The 14,661-nt window shown below is 37.0% G+C and overlaps 1 protein-coding gene across 11 annotated transcripts in view; it reads right to left on the bottom strand.

Moving 5' to 3' along the window:
- Positions 1–14,661, bottom strand: part of NEK1 (NIMA related kinase 1) — a 209,473-nt gene that overhangs the window by 30,695 nt on the left and 164,117 nt on the right. For all 11 annotated transcript variants that reach the window (XM_023228849.3, XM_023228827.2, XM_023228872.2 and 8 more), the window contains 4 exons: positions 14,327–14,503; positions 9,806–9,926; positions 2,285–2,373; positions 676–923 (listed from right to left, as the gene is read on the bottom strand). In XM_023228849.3, coding sequence (XP_023084617.1) covers positions 676–923; positions 2,285–2,373; positions 9,806–9,926; positions 14,327–14,503 — 635 coding nt within the window. The remainder of the gene's footprint in view (positions 1–675; positions 924–2,284; positions 2,374–9,805; positions 9,927–14,326; positions 14,504–14,661) is intronic.

Genomic DNA, 14,661 nt, shown 5'->3' with positions numbered 1-14,661 from the left:
GTTTTCATCACAGTATTGTAATAATGGCATTTGCAATAACGTCATAATATATATTGAATAGAAAAGGTTATAAAGAGTATACATAACATCTTATTTTGGTAAAAAGTTACGTATATGCAAAAATTATATGAGAAGTAATATAACAAATGATATTTCTTATTTTTACCTGCGTTTCAACATTTTCTGTAGAGATATTTTTTATAAGAAAAAATTGGTTACATATATTCAAAAACAGCAAGTGAGAAAAAGAGGTCTGAAAAACTCTACGAGAAAGTGCATATGAATATCTATTAATGTTTTTACACACGAATTAGGCAATATAGCACCTCTACCTCTGTCTTTTTTAGATATATTGCTCAAGCTTAGTGTGATAATAAAAATGGAAGTCAGGTTGGATAGTGGGAAAGAGCAATAGTGCATGAGGGTATATAAAGGGACTTTTTGCTCAAGTAAAAGACTCTATAAAAAAAATCCTTAACAGGAAGCCAATGAAATAGTCTTTATCCAAGTTGTACTCCCAATTGCAATTCCTTTGCTCAGAAGATGGAGGTTTTTGTTGGATGTGTGTTTGTGTCTGTGTAAAGAGATTAAAACCCAACATTACGGTTTATAAAAGAAAAACAATAATACATGTGATCGAATGGATAATATTTCCCATTTGAGGACAATACTTGCCTTTGGGTTGTTTGCATCAAACAGACCAGTTGAAAGTCCAATCAGCAAGGAATTCTTGTTTTTATTTTTTGGTGGTAAATGCGAGTGAGATCGAAATGCAAAGGATTCTTCTGGTGAACACTGAACTGACTGAACTTGAGGGACTAAGTTCAAGTGTTCAGAATGAACCACCTTATGGAAAAATGGCTCTGGTTGCACAGACTTATCTACATCACATTTAGAGTGCTGAGAATCATTGGCTCCAGTCTCTGTGGTAGAAAGGAGAGATTATGTGGTAAGTCTATACAGTACTTAAAGTTCTACATGATGTTGATAAAGCACAGTATGTAACACAAATTCTAGCAAAAAACCCACATATCAGGAAAATAAAATCAAAATATGTGTGTCAGTATATTACCTTCTGAATAATCTTTAACAGGATACGATGTTTTATCTTCAGAGAGTTGATTTAATTTGTTATGTACTTTCATTATATTGAAAGTTCTACAATACAGACACAAGGCTAGGCATGGTGGCTAATGCCTTTAATCCCAGCCCCTCGGGAGGCCAAGGTGGGAGGATTGCTTGAGGCCAGGAGTTTGAAACCAGCCTGAGCAACTAAGTGAGACTCTGTCTCCACAAAAAATAAAATAACATTAGCCAAGGTGGAGGACTGCTTGAGGCCAGGAGTTTGAAACCAGCCTGAGCAACTAAGTGAGACTATGTCTCCACAAAAAATAAAATTAGCTGGGTGTAAGAGCGCATGCCTGTTGTCCCAGCTACTCTGGAGGATGATGTGAGGGTTTTTTGAGCCCATGAATTCCAAGCTGCAGTAAGTTATAATCGAGCCACTGCACTCCAGCTTGGGCAAGAGTGAGACCCTGTCTCTCAAGAAAAACAAAATTAAAAAAAAAAAAAGAAACAAATCCAAAGAAATGTGAAAAAATACACTATTTAGATACATACTTAGTTCCAGTTTATCTTTGTTCCTATAGGTTAGATGAAAAAAATTATTTTTTCTTTTCTTTTTAAGAAACAGGGTCTCGGTCTATTGCCCAGGCTGGAGTGCAGTGCTACTGCACTGCAGCCTTGAACTCCTGGTCTCAAGCAATCCTCTCACCTCAGTCTCCTGAGTGGATGGGACTACAGGCATGCCACCATGCCTGGCTAATTTTAAAACTTTTTTGTAGGATGGAGTAGTGCTATGTCATCCAGGCTGGTCTCAAACTTCTGGCCTCAAGTGATCCTCCCACCTCCACCTCCCAAAGCTCTGGGATTACAGGTGTAAGCCGTTGCACCCAGCCTACCTTTCTTATATTTTAGCTAATACTATTTAAAAAAGAAGACAATTTATTTAATGTCCTTAGTACCCTGGCTTAGCTTTGGCAAGTAATTCTTTTCATTTTGAATATCCAATAAAAATAACTGACCAAAAACGTTCACTGCCATGTTGCCTTACAATCCAGGCTTATTAATGTAGTCCACTGTGCTATGCCTATATTTTTAAAATGACTGAGATGACTGATAAGGAATGCTTTCTTATTTACATATTAACCAAATAAAACAGGTTGATGTTAATAATCACTGACAATCTTCCAGAAAGTAATTAGACTAATGCAATGATGCTTACCGATATGAAGGTCACTAAGTTGGTCCACAGTACTTGAGACTCCATCTTCAGAAACTTCATTTTCCTGAATGGTGATCCTATCTTCCAACCTGCCACAGATGGGTACACCAATTAAACATACACACACACGCAGTTTACCAGAAACAAAAGTGCTCTAAAATACAGAAAACGGAACACAAGTTCACTAGCATTCTTTGATCCCTTTTCCAAGTATTTTTCTCAATTTCATATATACTTTCTCACATAAGTACACTGTATTTTTCACCCTGTTCAAATCCTCGCCAAACAGTAATCATTCACAGCAACCAGGCTCACCACGTTTTATAACAATGGTTCTCAAAGTACAGTCCCCAGACAACGGCATAGTAAAGAAACTGGTTAGAAATACAAATTCTCAGGCTCACCCTTGACCTGTGAATCAGGGGGAGATAAGGCCCAGCAATTAATTGTGAAAAGTCCCAAAGTCATTCTAATACATGCTGATATCTGAGAACCACTACTTTAAAGAACAGGAATGCCCCTTAAGAGTGGAGACTATAAAACAATTACAATATATTAATACCATGGAATATCATGCAGCTGTTAAAAAATGAAGCAGAGATCTATATAAACTGATTAGAATAGGCAAGATATACCGTTAAGTAAACAAAGTGATTTGCAGACCAATTTGTGTTAAATGGTGTTAGGTTTTGAAAAAATGGTTTGCAGCACAGAAAAATAGAATAATATTCACAAAAATATTTTAAACCTCAAAGGGAGGGGATTAAAATTGAGGAAAAAAATAAAAAAGAACTCACAATATTTTATCTCTGTATGCTTGGAAATTAAATTCATGCTTTTTTTTTTTTTAACAAAAATTTAAGGACTGGAGGGATATATTCCAAAAGTACCAATAATTTATCTCTGGGAGTTAGCTTATAGGTAAGTTTTTATTTTCTAAATACTTTTAAATCTGTTTCAAATTTTATTTTATTTTTTCAATTAATTTATTTTTTTTGAGACAGAGTCTTGCTCTGTTGCCCAGGCTGGAGTGCCGTGGCACTATCTCGGCTCACTGCGACCTCCACCTCCTCGGTTTACGCCATTCTCCTGCCTCAGCCTCCCAAGTAGCTGGGACTACAGGTGTCGGCCACCATGCCCAGCTAATTTTTTGTATTTTTAGTAGAGAGAGGGTTTCATCATGTTAGCCAGGATGGTCTCAATCTCCTGACCTTATGATCTGCCCACCTCAGCCTCCCAAAGTGCTGGGATTACAGGCGTGAGCCACCGTGCCCGTCCTGTTTCAAATTTTAAATAATTTTCTACTTTTTCACTTTCAGATTTTCAACCATTTTCTGTTTTTATTTTATTTTTATTTATTTATTTTTGAGAGAGTCACTGCCATTCAGGTTGGAGTGCAGTGGCACAATCTTGGCTCACTGCAGTCTTTTCCTCCCAGGTTCAAGCGATTCTCATGACTTAGCCTTCCGAGTAGTTAGGGTGACAGGAAGATGCCACTGCACCCAGCTAATTTTTGTATTTTTCAGTAGAGACGGGGTTTGTCATGTTGGTCAGGTTAGTCTCGAACTCCTGACCTCAGGTGATCCACTCGCCTTGGCCTCCCAAAGTGCTGGGATTACAGGCATAAGCCACCATGTCCAGCCTCTGTTTTTTATTTTTAAAGCTTATATATATATTTATTTTAAGAGACAGGGTCTTGCTCTGCTGCCCAGGCTGGAGTGCAGTGGCATAATCATGGCACTCACTGCAGCCTTAATCTCCGGGGCTCAAGTGATCCTCCCACCTCAGTCTCCCAAGTAGCTGGGATTACTGGCACATGCAACCATGCCTGGCTATTCTTTTTTTTTTCCCCATAGAGGTAGGGTCTTGCTATGTTGCCCAGGCTGGTATCAAACTCCTGGCCTCAAACAACTTTCCCACTTTGGCTTCCCAAAGTGCTGGGATTACAGGCATAAGTCACTTTTCCCAGTCAAGCAACATATTTTTTTCATTCAGAATATAATGCCCCTTGGTTCCTCAAAAAGGTAAACTGAATTACCATATGATGTCACAATTCCACTCCAAGGTATATACCCAAAGGAACTGAAAGCAATGACTCAAACATATACTGTATGTCAATGTTCTCTGCAGCACTCTTCCAATAGCCAGAAGGTGGAAACAACCTATGTGCCCATCAACTGATGAATTATAAAAATATATGGGGCGTGTGTGTATATGTCTATATAGACATATATATAGACATATACACATATACATAGACATATACACACACACCCCATATATTTTTATAATTCATCTAGAAAATGGAGTATTATTCAGCCATAAAAAGAAATGAAGAACTGGCATATCCTACAACATGGATGAAAAACTAAAAACAGTATGTTAAGCAAAAGAAGCCAGAAACAAAGGCTACATACTATATGATGCTGTAAGAAATATCCAGAATAGCTAAATCCACAGAGACAGAAAGCAGATTAATGGCTGCCAGAGGTTGGTGGGGAGGAAAAAAACGGGGGATGATTGCTTAACGGATAGAGAGGTGGGTGATGAAAACGTTCTGGAACTATATAGTGGTGATGGTTGTACACCACTGTGAATGTCTAAATGTCATCGGCTTGTACAATTTTAAATGGTGAATTTTATGTTATATGAATTTTATTCCAATAAAAAAGTAAAGTTCCTTTTAGGACCCCTAACTACTCGAATTCCAGTTGCCTTTCCTATTATTAGTTTGGTGCACACTTTACCAGTTTTTTCCTTTAAATTTACATCCTAATCTAATATATGGAGATGCTTTTTTCATTCAATATTATTTTATTCCATTAATCAATGCTTTAGACATATTTCCATATTAATAAAGAGTCCCATTTACTCTTTTATCTTTTAGGTGCTGTATTATATTCCGTAACGTTTTAGAGTTGACCCTTGAACAACATGGGTCTGAACTTCATGCATCTACTTAGATGCAATTTTTTTCCAACCAAATGTGGATTGAAAATACAGTATGCATGGGATGCAAACCCGTGTATACAGAGGGCTGGCTTTTCATATACATGGGTTCCACAGAGCCGACTGTGGGAGTTGAGTATGTGTAGATTTTGGTGTATGAAGGATACTGGAACCAGTCCCTCAAATATACTAAAGGATGGCTGTATACAGAAACATAGCAGTATTTTTAGCTACTTCCTTATTAATGACTATTTAGACTGTTTCAAATTATTTGCTGTGACTCTCCTGGAATGAAAATTCCTGTGTTTGCTTCTTTGTGCTCATGTATGAATGATCTGGAGAGTAGATACCAAAAGTAAAAGAGGTAAATTATAGGATGTGCACGTTTAAAACTTTAATGAAACTGTCAAATGGATCTCTAAACTGGCTCTACCATTGCATATATGTATTTGCAGTCCATCAAAGCCCCGTAGTCCCAATCCCTCACAGACATTTGATATATCATTTCTCTTCATATATATCATTTCATGTTATTTTTGGAATATAACATTTCATGTTATAACATGTATGATTTCATGTTATTTTATGGAAAAACAATCAGTGGAAAATATATCTTTTCCATTGATGTGGACAAGGACTCTTGCCCTGCCTTTTACTCACTCTTCTTTGAGAAGGAGTAAGTATCTGACTAGCAGTGACATTCACAGGACCCTAGTTCTCCACTAAGTTAGTCTATGAAACACTTATCTGACTTCTTCGTCTGTCATTTTATTGATGCCCTATAACTCCTAAAGTATCATACTGTTGTATTTACTAACTATCTGGGTTTCTTCCTTCATGAATAGCCTATTCATCGCCTTTCCCCATTTTTCTCTTGGACTTTTGTCTTTTTCTTATTAATTTACACACGTTCTTTATGAATTCTGGATATTAATTGTTATGTTAGGCTGCCTCCTTTAAAATTTTTTTATTTAGGTCTTTAATCAATCTGGTACTGTTTTGTTGAATGGTTTTAGAAATTGAAATGATTATTTTTTCCAAATTGTGACTGATTTGTCTCAAAAGCATGTATTAAATAGGTTATCTTTTTATGTTGATTAGAAACACCATCTTTACCATTTATTAAATTTCCATATACACATATCAAATACTGGTTTTCTATTATTCCTATAATATATGAAAATGATTTAAAGAATAGACGACATTGTCTCTGGCTTTAAGGAACTTTTTGTTTTTCTTTTTTTTTTTTTGAGACAAGAGTCTCACTCTGTCACCTAGGCTGGAGTGCAGTGGTGCAATCTTGGCTCACTGCAACCTCTACCACCCGGGTTCAAGTGATTCTCATGTCTCAGCCACACAGGGAGCTGGAATGACAGGCGTGTGCACAACCACATCCAGCTAATTTATTTGTATTTTTAGTAGAGGCAGGGTTTCGCCGTGTTGGCCACGCGGGTCTCAAACTCTTGGCCTCAAGAGATCCACCTACCTCAGCCTCTCAAAGTGCTGGGATTACAGGGGTGAGCCACTGGGCATATACTGCTAAGCAAAAGGGGCCAATCTAAAGACTTCATACTATATAACTAGATGACATTCTGGAAAAGGCAAAACTATGGAGACAATAAAAAGATCAGTGGCTGCCAGGGATTGTGGGGTGGAAAGAAGACAGGATAAACAGGTGAAGCACAGAGGATGTACAGTATCATAGGAATAATAGTGTAATGTGAATCCATGTCATTATACATTTGTCAAAACTTGTAGAAAGTATCAAAGAGTGAACCCTAATGTAAACTATAAACTTTAACAGTAATGTGTCAATATTGGCTCATCAGTTGTAACAAATAAAACACATTAATGCAAGATGTTAAAAATATCACAGCTTGCCAGGAATAAGAAAAAAAAAATTGTTGGGGGTGGGGAATGAGAGGTATATAGTAAGTCTATAATTTTTGCTCATTTTTTTGTAAACTAAAATTGTTCATAAAAGTCTATTAGTTAAACAAAATCAATAAAGCCAATATAGCAAAAGACTAAAAAGAATATAAAAATAAAATAGACAACAAAATTCAACTATTACATCAAAGATATATCATACTCTGTAAATTAACTAGATATTTAAACACAAAAATTTCAGATTGAATCACGAACCATATCAGAAACCTAACTAAAATAAAATAATTCAGAAAAGCTGAAAACAGAGGATGAGCCAGTGCAGATTGGGCAAATATAAAGATAAAACTTAGTCAAAAAATATTAAGCAAGACTTAAACAATGATATTTTGTAATGCTATAATGTGTAATCTGCCACAAGAGTATTGAAATATCTATGCACCAAATAACTTAGGATCAACATTCATTAGATAAAAATCACTTGAAATATAAAACAAAATAAATGGAAACACACTAGTAGAAAGACGACTTCACTCATTTCAATGAAGTGAATAAAAATTGTTAAGCATATAGAAAACCTAAATAAAAAACCTGATAACTGATACATAACAATGTCAAAATATTTTATAATTTATTAATTAAAAGTAGGTACTAGCTCACTGTAGACAGACCAACAGAATAGGAAAAAATGTATACAAACAGACTCAAATCTATAAACCATGATAAATTCCACATATTTTACATGTAAAAAATCAAGTATTTAAATGTATAAAGCATCAAATAAAAGTCCTAGAATACTGGCCAGGCATAGTCTCATGCCAATAATTCCAGCTCTTTGGGAGGCCAAGGTGGGAGGATTGTTTCAGGCCAGGAGTTTGAGATCAGCTTAGGCACCAAAATTAGACTCTGTCTCTACCAAAAAAAGAAAAAAAAATTACTAGAAAATTGAAAAAAATTTTGGTAACCTTAGAAAGAACAAAGCTGTTCTGAGTAACAAAGCTCAGATAAATATGATAACAATAAAAAATAAATAAAAATAAACTATATACTTCAGCATGGCAAAACCACACACACGCACACACAAAAGCATAAATGACCAGCAGAGAAAAAATAGTTGCAATTCATGTAACCACCAGGACAAATATCTCTCACTTTTAAGAGTTTTTACTAATTTATAAAAGACCAACGACTAAATTAAACAAAAAAGGGGGAACCAAAGATATAAACACACAATTCACAGACAAGGAAGTTCAAATGAAACTTACACATTTGAAAAGATGTGCTTACCTTTACCTATCATAAGAGCTAGACAAACTAACAGCCCAAACAGAGATACTATTTTTTACCTTGTTAGCTTGGAAAAACTCAAAAAGTTTGATGAGAAAAGTTTAGCAAGGCTGTGGAGAAAATGGGGTTCAGACATTCTTTCTGAAAGTGTAAACTAGTACAGCTCCGAGGAGAACAATAACCAAATTACAAATGCAACTTATAAAAATGCAGTTGACCCAGCAATTATACTTATTACAGATAAATACACACACAAAAGTCACTTTATATAAAAAGTTATTCATTGCAGCATCATTTGTAACGTCAATCAATGTCCATAAGGTAGGAAACTTGTTAAGTTGTGGTATTTCACATAATGGAATACTAACTAGCTATAAAACAAGAAAAAAAAGAAAGCCCATTATGTATTATTATAAAAAAATTCCCAGATTTATTATTGACTAAAAATAAACAAGGTGGAAAAATTTGTGTACACTATAGTAACAACTGTAGTTAACTGTAAGGAGGAAGACAATATATTTATTTTTGCTTATGCATATACTAGAAATATACGAAAGAAGACAAGAGTGGATGCAGACAGATGTAAGCAAGACTTTTTACTGCATATCATCATACTTTAATTAATTAATTAATTAATTTGAGATGGAGTCTCTGTTGCCCAGGCGGGCATGCAGTGGCGCCATCTCAGCTCACTGAAACCTCCGCCTCCCAGGTTCAAGTGATTCTCCTGCCTCAGCCTCCTGAGTAGCTGGGATTACATGTGTCCGCCACTATGCCTGGCTAATTTTTGTAGAGACAGGGTTTCACTGTGTTGGCCAGGCTGGTCTCGAACTCCTGACCTCAGGTGATCTGCCCTCCTCGGCCTCCCAAAGTACTGGGAATACAGGTGTGAGCTACCACGCCTGGCCCACTTTATTTGTTTATTTTTTTGAGACAGAGTCTTGCTCTGCAGCCCAGGCTAGAGTGCAGTAGCACGATCTTGGCTCACTGCAATCTCTGCCTCCTGGGTTCAAGCGATTCTTGTGCCTCAGTCTCTCAAGTAGCTGGGACTACAGGCACGTGCCACCATGCCTGGCTAATTTTTGTATTTTTAGTAGAGACAGAGTTTTGCCATGTTGGCCAGGCTGGTCTTGAACTCCTGCCCTCAAGTGATCTGCTCGCCTCAGGCTCCCAAGTTGCTGGGATTACAGGTGTCAGCCACGGTGCCTGGCCTCTTCAAATACTTTATATACTTGTTTATTTCTGAACCATATGAATATCTATTAAAATTAAATTGTTTTTATAAGGTATTACAATATTAGGATATTAATGTTGCAATATTAGCTTACTATAGTATTTTCTTAAAAGTTATTACAAAAGGGACCTGGGTTTTAAAATGTAAGGAAAAGATGTACATACTGAGTTTCCTTTGTTTCTTTTTCCTCACTAATCCACACATCAGTAACAGTGCATGGCAAGCTCTCATTTTTGTTTGTTCCACTTGGCTCTTGTAGAACTTCTGTTTCCAAATCATCAGGTTCTGCAAAGGATAAACATAACAAGAAACATCTCAAAGCAAAATTTGTCAGGAGAATATTGAATAAACTTTCATAAATGATTGCTACCTAGTTTTAGGGTAATATATTCATTAAAACAGAAAAATTAAATATTCTATCTATAGGGTTTAAATCTTATTATTGTGTTAATTTCAGTTATTTCTGAAATGACAGACTACTTCCTTTGCCTTTTACTGTAATAAAAATGCTCAAAGGTAATATGGTATACTCTGTATTTTTCACCATTATGTAAAATTTTCTCTTCCATTAAAATTTTAGTCATATATAAATTTGTTTAGAGAAGGTATAAAAACGATTTAAAGAATAAAGATATTTGTGGTTAGAAATATGGAAGAATAGACTGTGATATAACTGATTAGTAACTAAAATAAAATTTCAATCTTCAAAATCTATCTTTTAATAGTCAAAAAAGAAAAACTATTACCTGGACTTTCACAATGATATTGAGAACATAATTGAATGGCACTAAAAATCTATTTTCTTAGACCCTCAGTAATTTTTTTTTTTTTTTTTGGGACAGGGTTTCACTCCCATTGCCCAGGTTGGAGTGCAGTGGTATGCTCTTGGCTCACTACAACCTACACCTCCCAGGCTCAAGTGATCCTCCTGCCTCAGCTTCCTGAAGAGCTGGGACTACAGGCACACACTACCACACCAGGCTAATTTTTGTATTTTTAGTAGAGATGGGGCTTCACCATGTTGCCAGGCTGGTCTTGAACTCCTGATCTCAAGTGATCCACCTGCCTCAGTCTCTCAAAGTGCTGGGATTACAGGTGTGAGCCACCACGCCTGGCCTGACCCTCAATTAACATCAAGATGTCACCTCTGTTTTCTGGCAGTGACTCATTTTTCACTTGGTTGATATTTTCCAAAAGTGAATAGCGATGAGAAGAGTATTTGTTAACTTCTCTTTTTCCTTTCCAGTTAAGATTATCAATACTATCCTGTTTAAGCCAACACTATCCCTCTTACTTCGCCTGGAATATAGACATACTTCTCCATTTTTAAAGCTTCCAATTATCTGTCTTATTTGGAAAGACAACGGATATTGTACTAATCTTTAAGTTTTTATCTTTTATTCAAATGATTATTTTGGTCATTCATTCAAGGTAAGCACTTGGGGGCAAAATACTTTTTTATTTTTTAATGAATAACTCTGTTTCCTAGCACTTTAAGCTGTATCAACTTATTCTATAAACTTGAGTTATGACTGCAAACTGTATTGCATGACTGTATGACTGTATCCTAGAATATTTACTCTCTGGTCTATCAACTCCTGCACTAGGCTATACAGCTTCCATAGTATGCCTAACATTCTTTTCTTTTTTAAAGAAAAGGCATAAGATACTGTTTTAGTTCAGGCTACTGTAACAGAATATCATAGACTGGGTGGCGTAAACAATATAAAGTTATTTCTCAGAGTTCTGGAGGCTGAAGGATCCAATGTCAGGGTGCCAGCATGGTTGGTTCTAGAGGGCCCTCTTCCTGTTTTGCAGATAACCTTTTCCTCCTTGTATCTTTATGGGGTAGAAAGCAGAAAGCTCTCTGGCCTATTCTTATAAGGGCACCCATCCCATTCATGAGGGTGCCACTCTCATAACCTAATTACCTTGCAAAGACTCCACCTCCGATACCATTACATCAGGGATTAGATTTCAACATATGATTTTTTTGGGGGGTAGGGAGGGGAACAAACTTTCATTCCATAATGATACTAGTAACTATGGTTCTAATGAATAAGATTATTTAAGTTACTGTGGTGAATTAAGGATGGTCACATGTTGCAGGGTTTCTGGCTTTCCTCTCAACTAGAGGGAACTCTGTTTCTCCTCTTTAATTTCAGCTGGCATGGTGATTCCTTTGAGTAATGGAATAGAGTGAAAGTGATGCTGTGCCAGTTCCAGGCTGAGCCTTCAAGAGAACCGGGAGTTTCTATTTGATATCTGGGAGCCTGAGCCATCATGAACATAGTTTATTCTGAAAGACCACATTGCAATGCCATGAGACTAAAATGAAGGAGAGGGACCTGGATAAGCCCCGCCAGTATGCCAGGCATGGGAGTGATACCATTTTGCGTCTTCCAAAAAAGCCCAGCTGATGGCTGAATACCACTCAGCATTACCAGTTGATGCTACATGAAGCAGAAGAACCTCCAAATTCCTGACTCAAAAAATTGTGAGATAACATAAAATAAAAATAAAAATTGTTTTTTATTTTGGAGACAAGTTCTCACTCTGTCACCCAGGCTGGAGTGCAGTGGCATGCTCATGGCTCACTGTAGCCTCAAACTCTTGGGCTCAAGTGATTCTCCCACCTTAGCCTCCCTAGTAGATGGGACTACAGGCATGTACCACCACACACGCTTATTTTCAGTAGAGATGGGGTACTGTCATGTTGCCCAGGCTGGTCTTGAACTCCTGGGCTCAAGCGATCTGCCAGCCTTGGATTCTTGAAGTGTCAGGATTACAGGTGTGAGCCACCAAGCCCAGCCTAAAATTGTTATTTTAAGCTACTAAGTTTTAGGACTAATTTGTTTTGCAGCAATAGATAACTGAAACAGAATTACATATCCAGAAGCGGGGAGCTGACGTAAAAGCCTGTGTGCACTGGCTTTGGGACTGCGGAGCAGGCAGAAATTGGAAGGCCTTCAATGACATTGTTGGTGAGAGACTGGCCAGTGAAAAACGGTTACTGGAGGCTGGAGAAAAGGGGATTCTTGTTCTACAATGGCTGAAAGTATAGTAACTGCAATAATGTGGAAGATACTAAATGTACTTCGTGGATCCAGTAGTCTAGCTAAGGAGTTATCAAAGCAGAACATTCAAAGTGACAGCTGCTTAATAACTTCTGATAAAGAACAAGAAAAGAGAGATTAATTGAAGAAAAAAGTTTAGCTTATGAGCAGAATTTAGAAGAGATACAGAGAGTCCAGGATAATTCCTTCTAGGCAACAAAAACTTCTTAAAGGAAGACATGGCCTCAAGACAAAGACTAAATTCAGGACAGTAGGGTGTGGCCTCAGGGCAAAGATGAAGTCAAGATTGTGCCCATAAGATCTGTTATGGCACAGAAAGATTTAAAGGCATGCCTTGCAGGCCCTCTTTGCTAGACAAAGCATTTCTAAGAACTCAAGAGCACTGTCTTACAGTGTCCTTATAGATAACTGACGGTAGAAAAGAGTCCGTCTCAGAAACATGAGTGGCTTTTGTTAACCACAGTGAATATCAATAATATTCACATAAACCCACAAAATTACTTAGAAATTCTGCTTGTGGAAGCACTATAAGCTCAGACTGAAGGGGACAAACATAGTTCAAAACAGAAGAGCCCTTGAGCACACCAAGCTTTGGTGCAAGGAAGCAGGCTGACAATGCTCTTCCTGGTTGGATTTTAGAATTTCTAGGGACCAGTGACTGCTATCTGCTTCCCATCTTCCTTGTTTTTGAAAAGTTGTCTTAAAGATTGTTTCACCATTGTATGTTGTACGTATGGAAAACAAGGAACTTGTTTTTTTTTTTTACTCACAGGTCTTCAGATTGAGAATCACTGTACTCGAAGATCTGTAGATGAGAAAACTCATCTGCACTGAGGCTTGACTTTGTCTTATTAAACTCTGAGCTAATGTCATAATGAGATGAGCCTTTGAGAAGGTGTGAGTGGATTTTGCATATGGGAGGAATGAAAATAATTTTTGGTCAGAGGGCCGACTATGGCAGATTTAGGACAGATGCAAATTCTTTGACACCCTTCCCATTGAGAGGTGGGTTCTGTTTCCCCTCCCTTTGAATCCAGGTTGGGCTGTGACTGCTTTGACTAATAGAGCATGACAGAAGTGACACCGTGCTAGTTCTGAGATCAGCTTTTAAGAGTACAAGTCACTTTCACCTTAGCATCTGTGAGCCCCGGGCCATCATATAGGAAGTCAGACTATCCTGCCAGAAAGAGTACATAGCCCTGAAACCACATGAAGAGGGAGAGGGGCCCAGCTAAGCTGTATCTGCCAAGATAGCAGTGAAGCTTTTTGGGACCCTTCAGACCAGCCTAGCTGCCAGCGGACCAGCACCTACTGATCTCTGAGATAAAGGAACATGAATTACGAAAAATCACATTAGCCAAGTCTTGACTCAATTCCTGGCAAATAAAATCATGAGATGAAATGGTTGGTGTTTCAACACTAAGTTTTGGGATGACTTGTTAGGCAGTCATTAAAAAAAGACCAATTACTAAAAACATAAAAATACTGAACCTAATTTGAGATAAATTACCCAAATATATACAAATTTTGATAATCTGTTTATAAAGCTTATTAAATTTAAGTTTTTACTAAATCAAATATAGCTCATTTTGACTCATTAGAACATACCTTCTAAATTTCCTTCCAGTTTCAATGACATCTGTGGAGATGCCTCACTAAACTCGGGGCTTTTTGTCTCAATAGGAGAATCAACAATAGCTGATGGGTTTATTTCATGTGAAATACATTGCACTTTTTCTTCTTCAGTAATTAAGGGTTTATACTTTTCCCCTTCAGGAGAAATATCTGTGAAAACAAAAAATAAAAAATCATGCTAGTTCTCAAAATGACGAATTTTATCTGTAATGGCATTTGGGGCAAAGTTCAAAAAGCTGCATTATTGCAACAGGTAATTACCAGTCAAGCTCTGTTACATATTAGAAGTTAATAAGTGACTATGGTAT

Source organism: Piliocolobus tephrosceles, chromosome 3 (genome assembly GCF_002776525.5).
Source record: "Piliocolobus tephrosceles isolate RC106 chromosome 3, ASM277652v3, whole genome shotgun sequence".
NCBI lineage: Eukaryota > Metazoa > Chordata > Mammalia > Primates > Cercopithecidae > Piliocolobus > Piliocolobus tephrosceles.
This window is presented reverse-complemented; position numbering and strand designations above follow the sequence as displayed.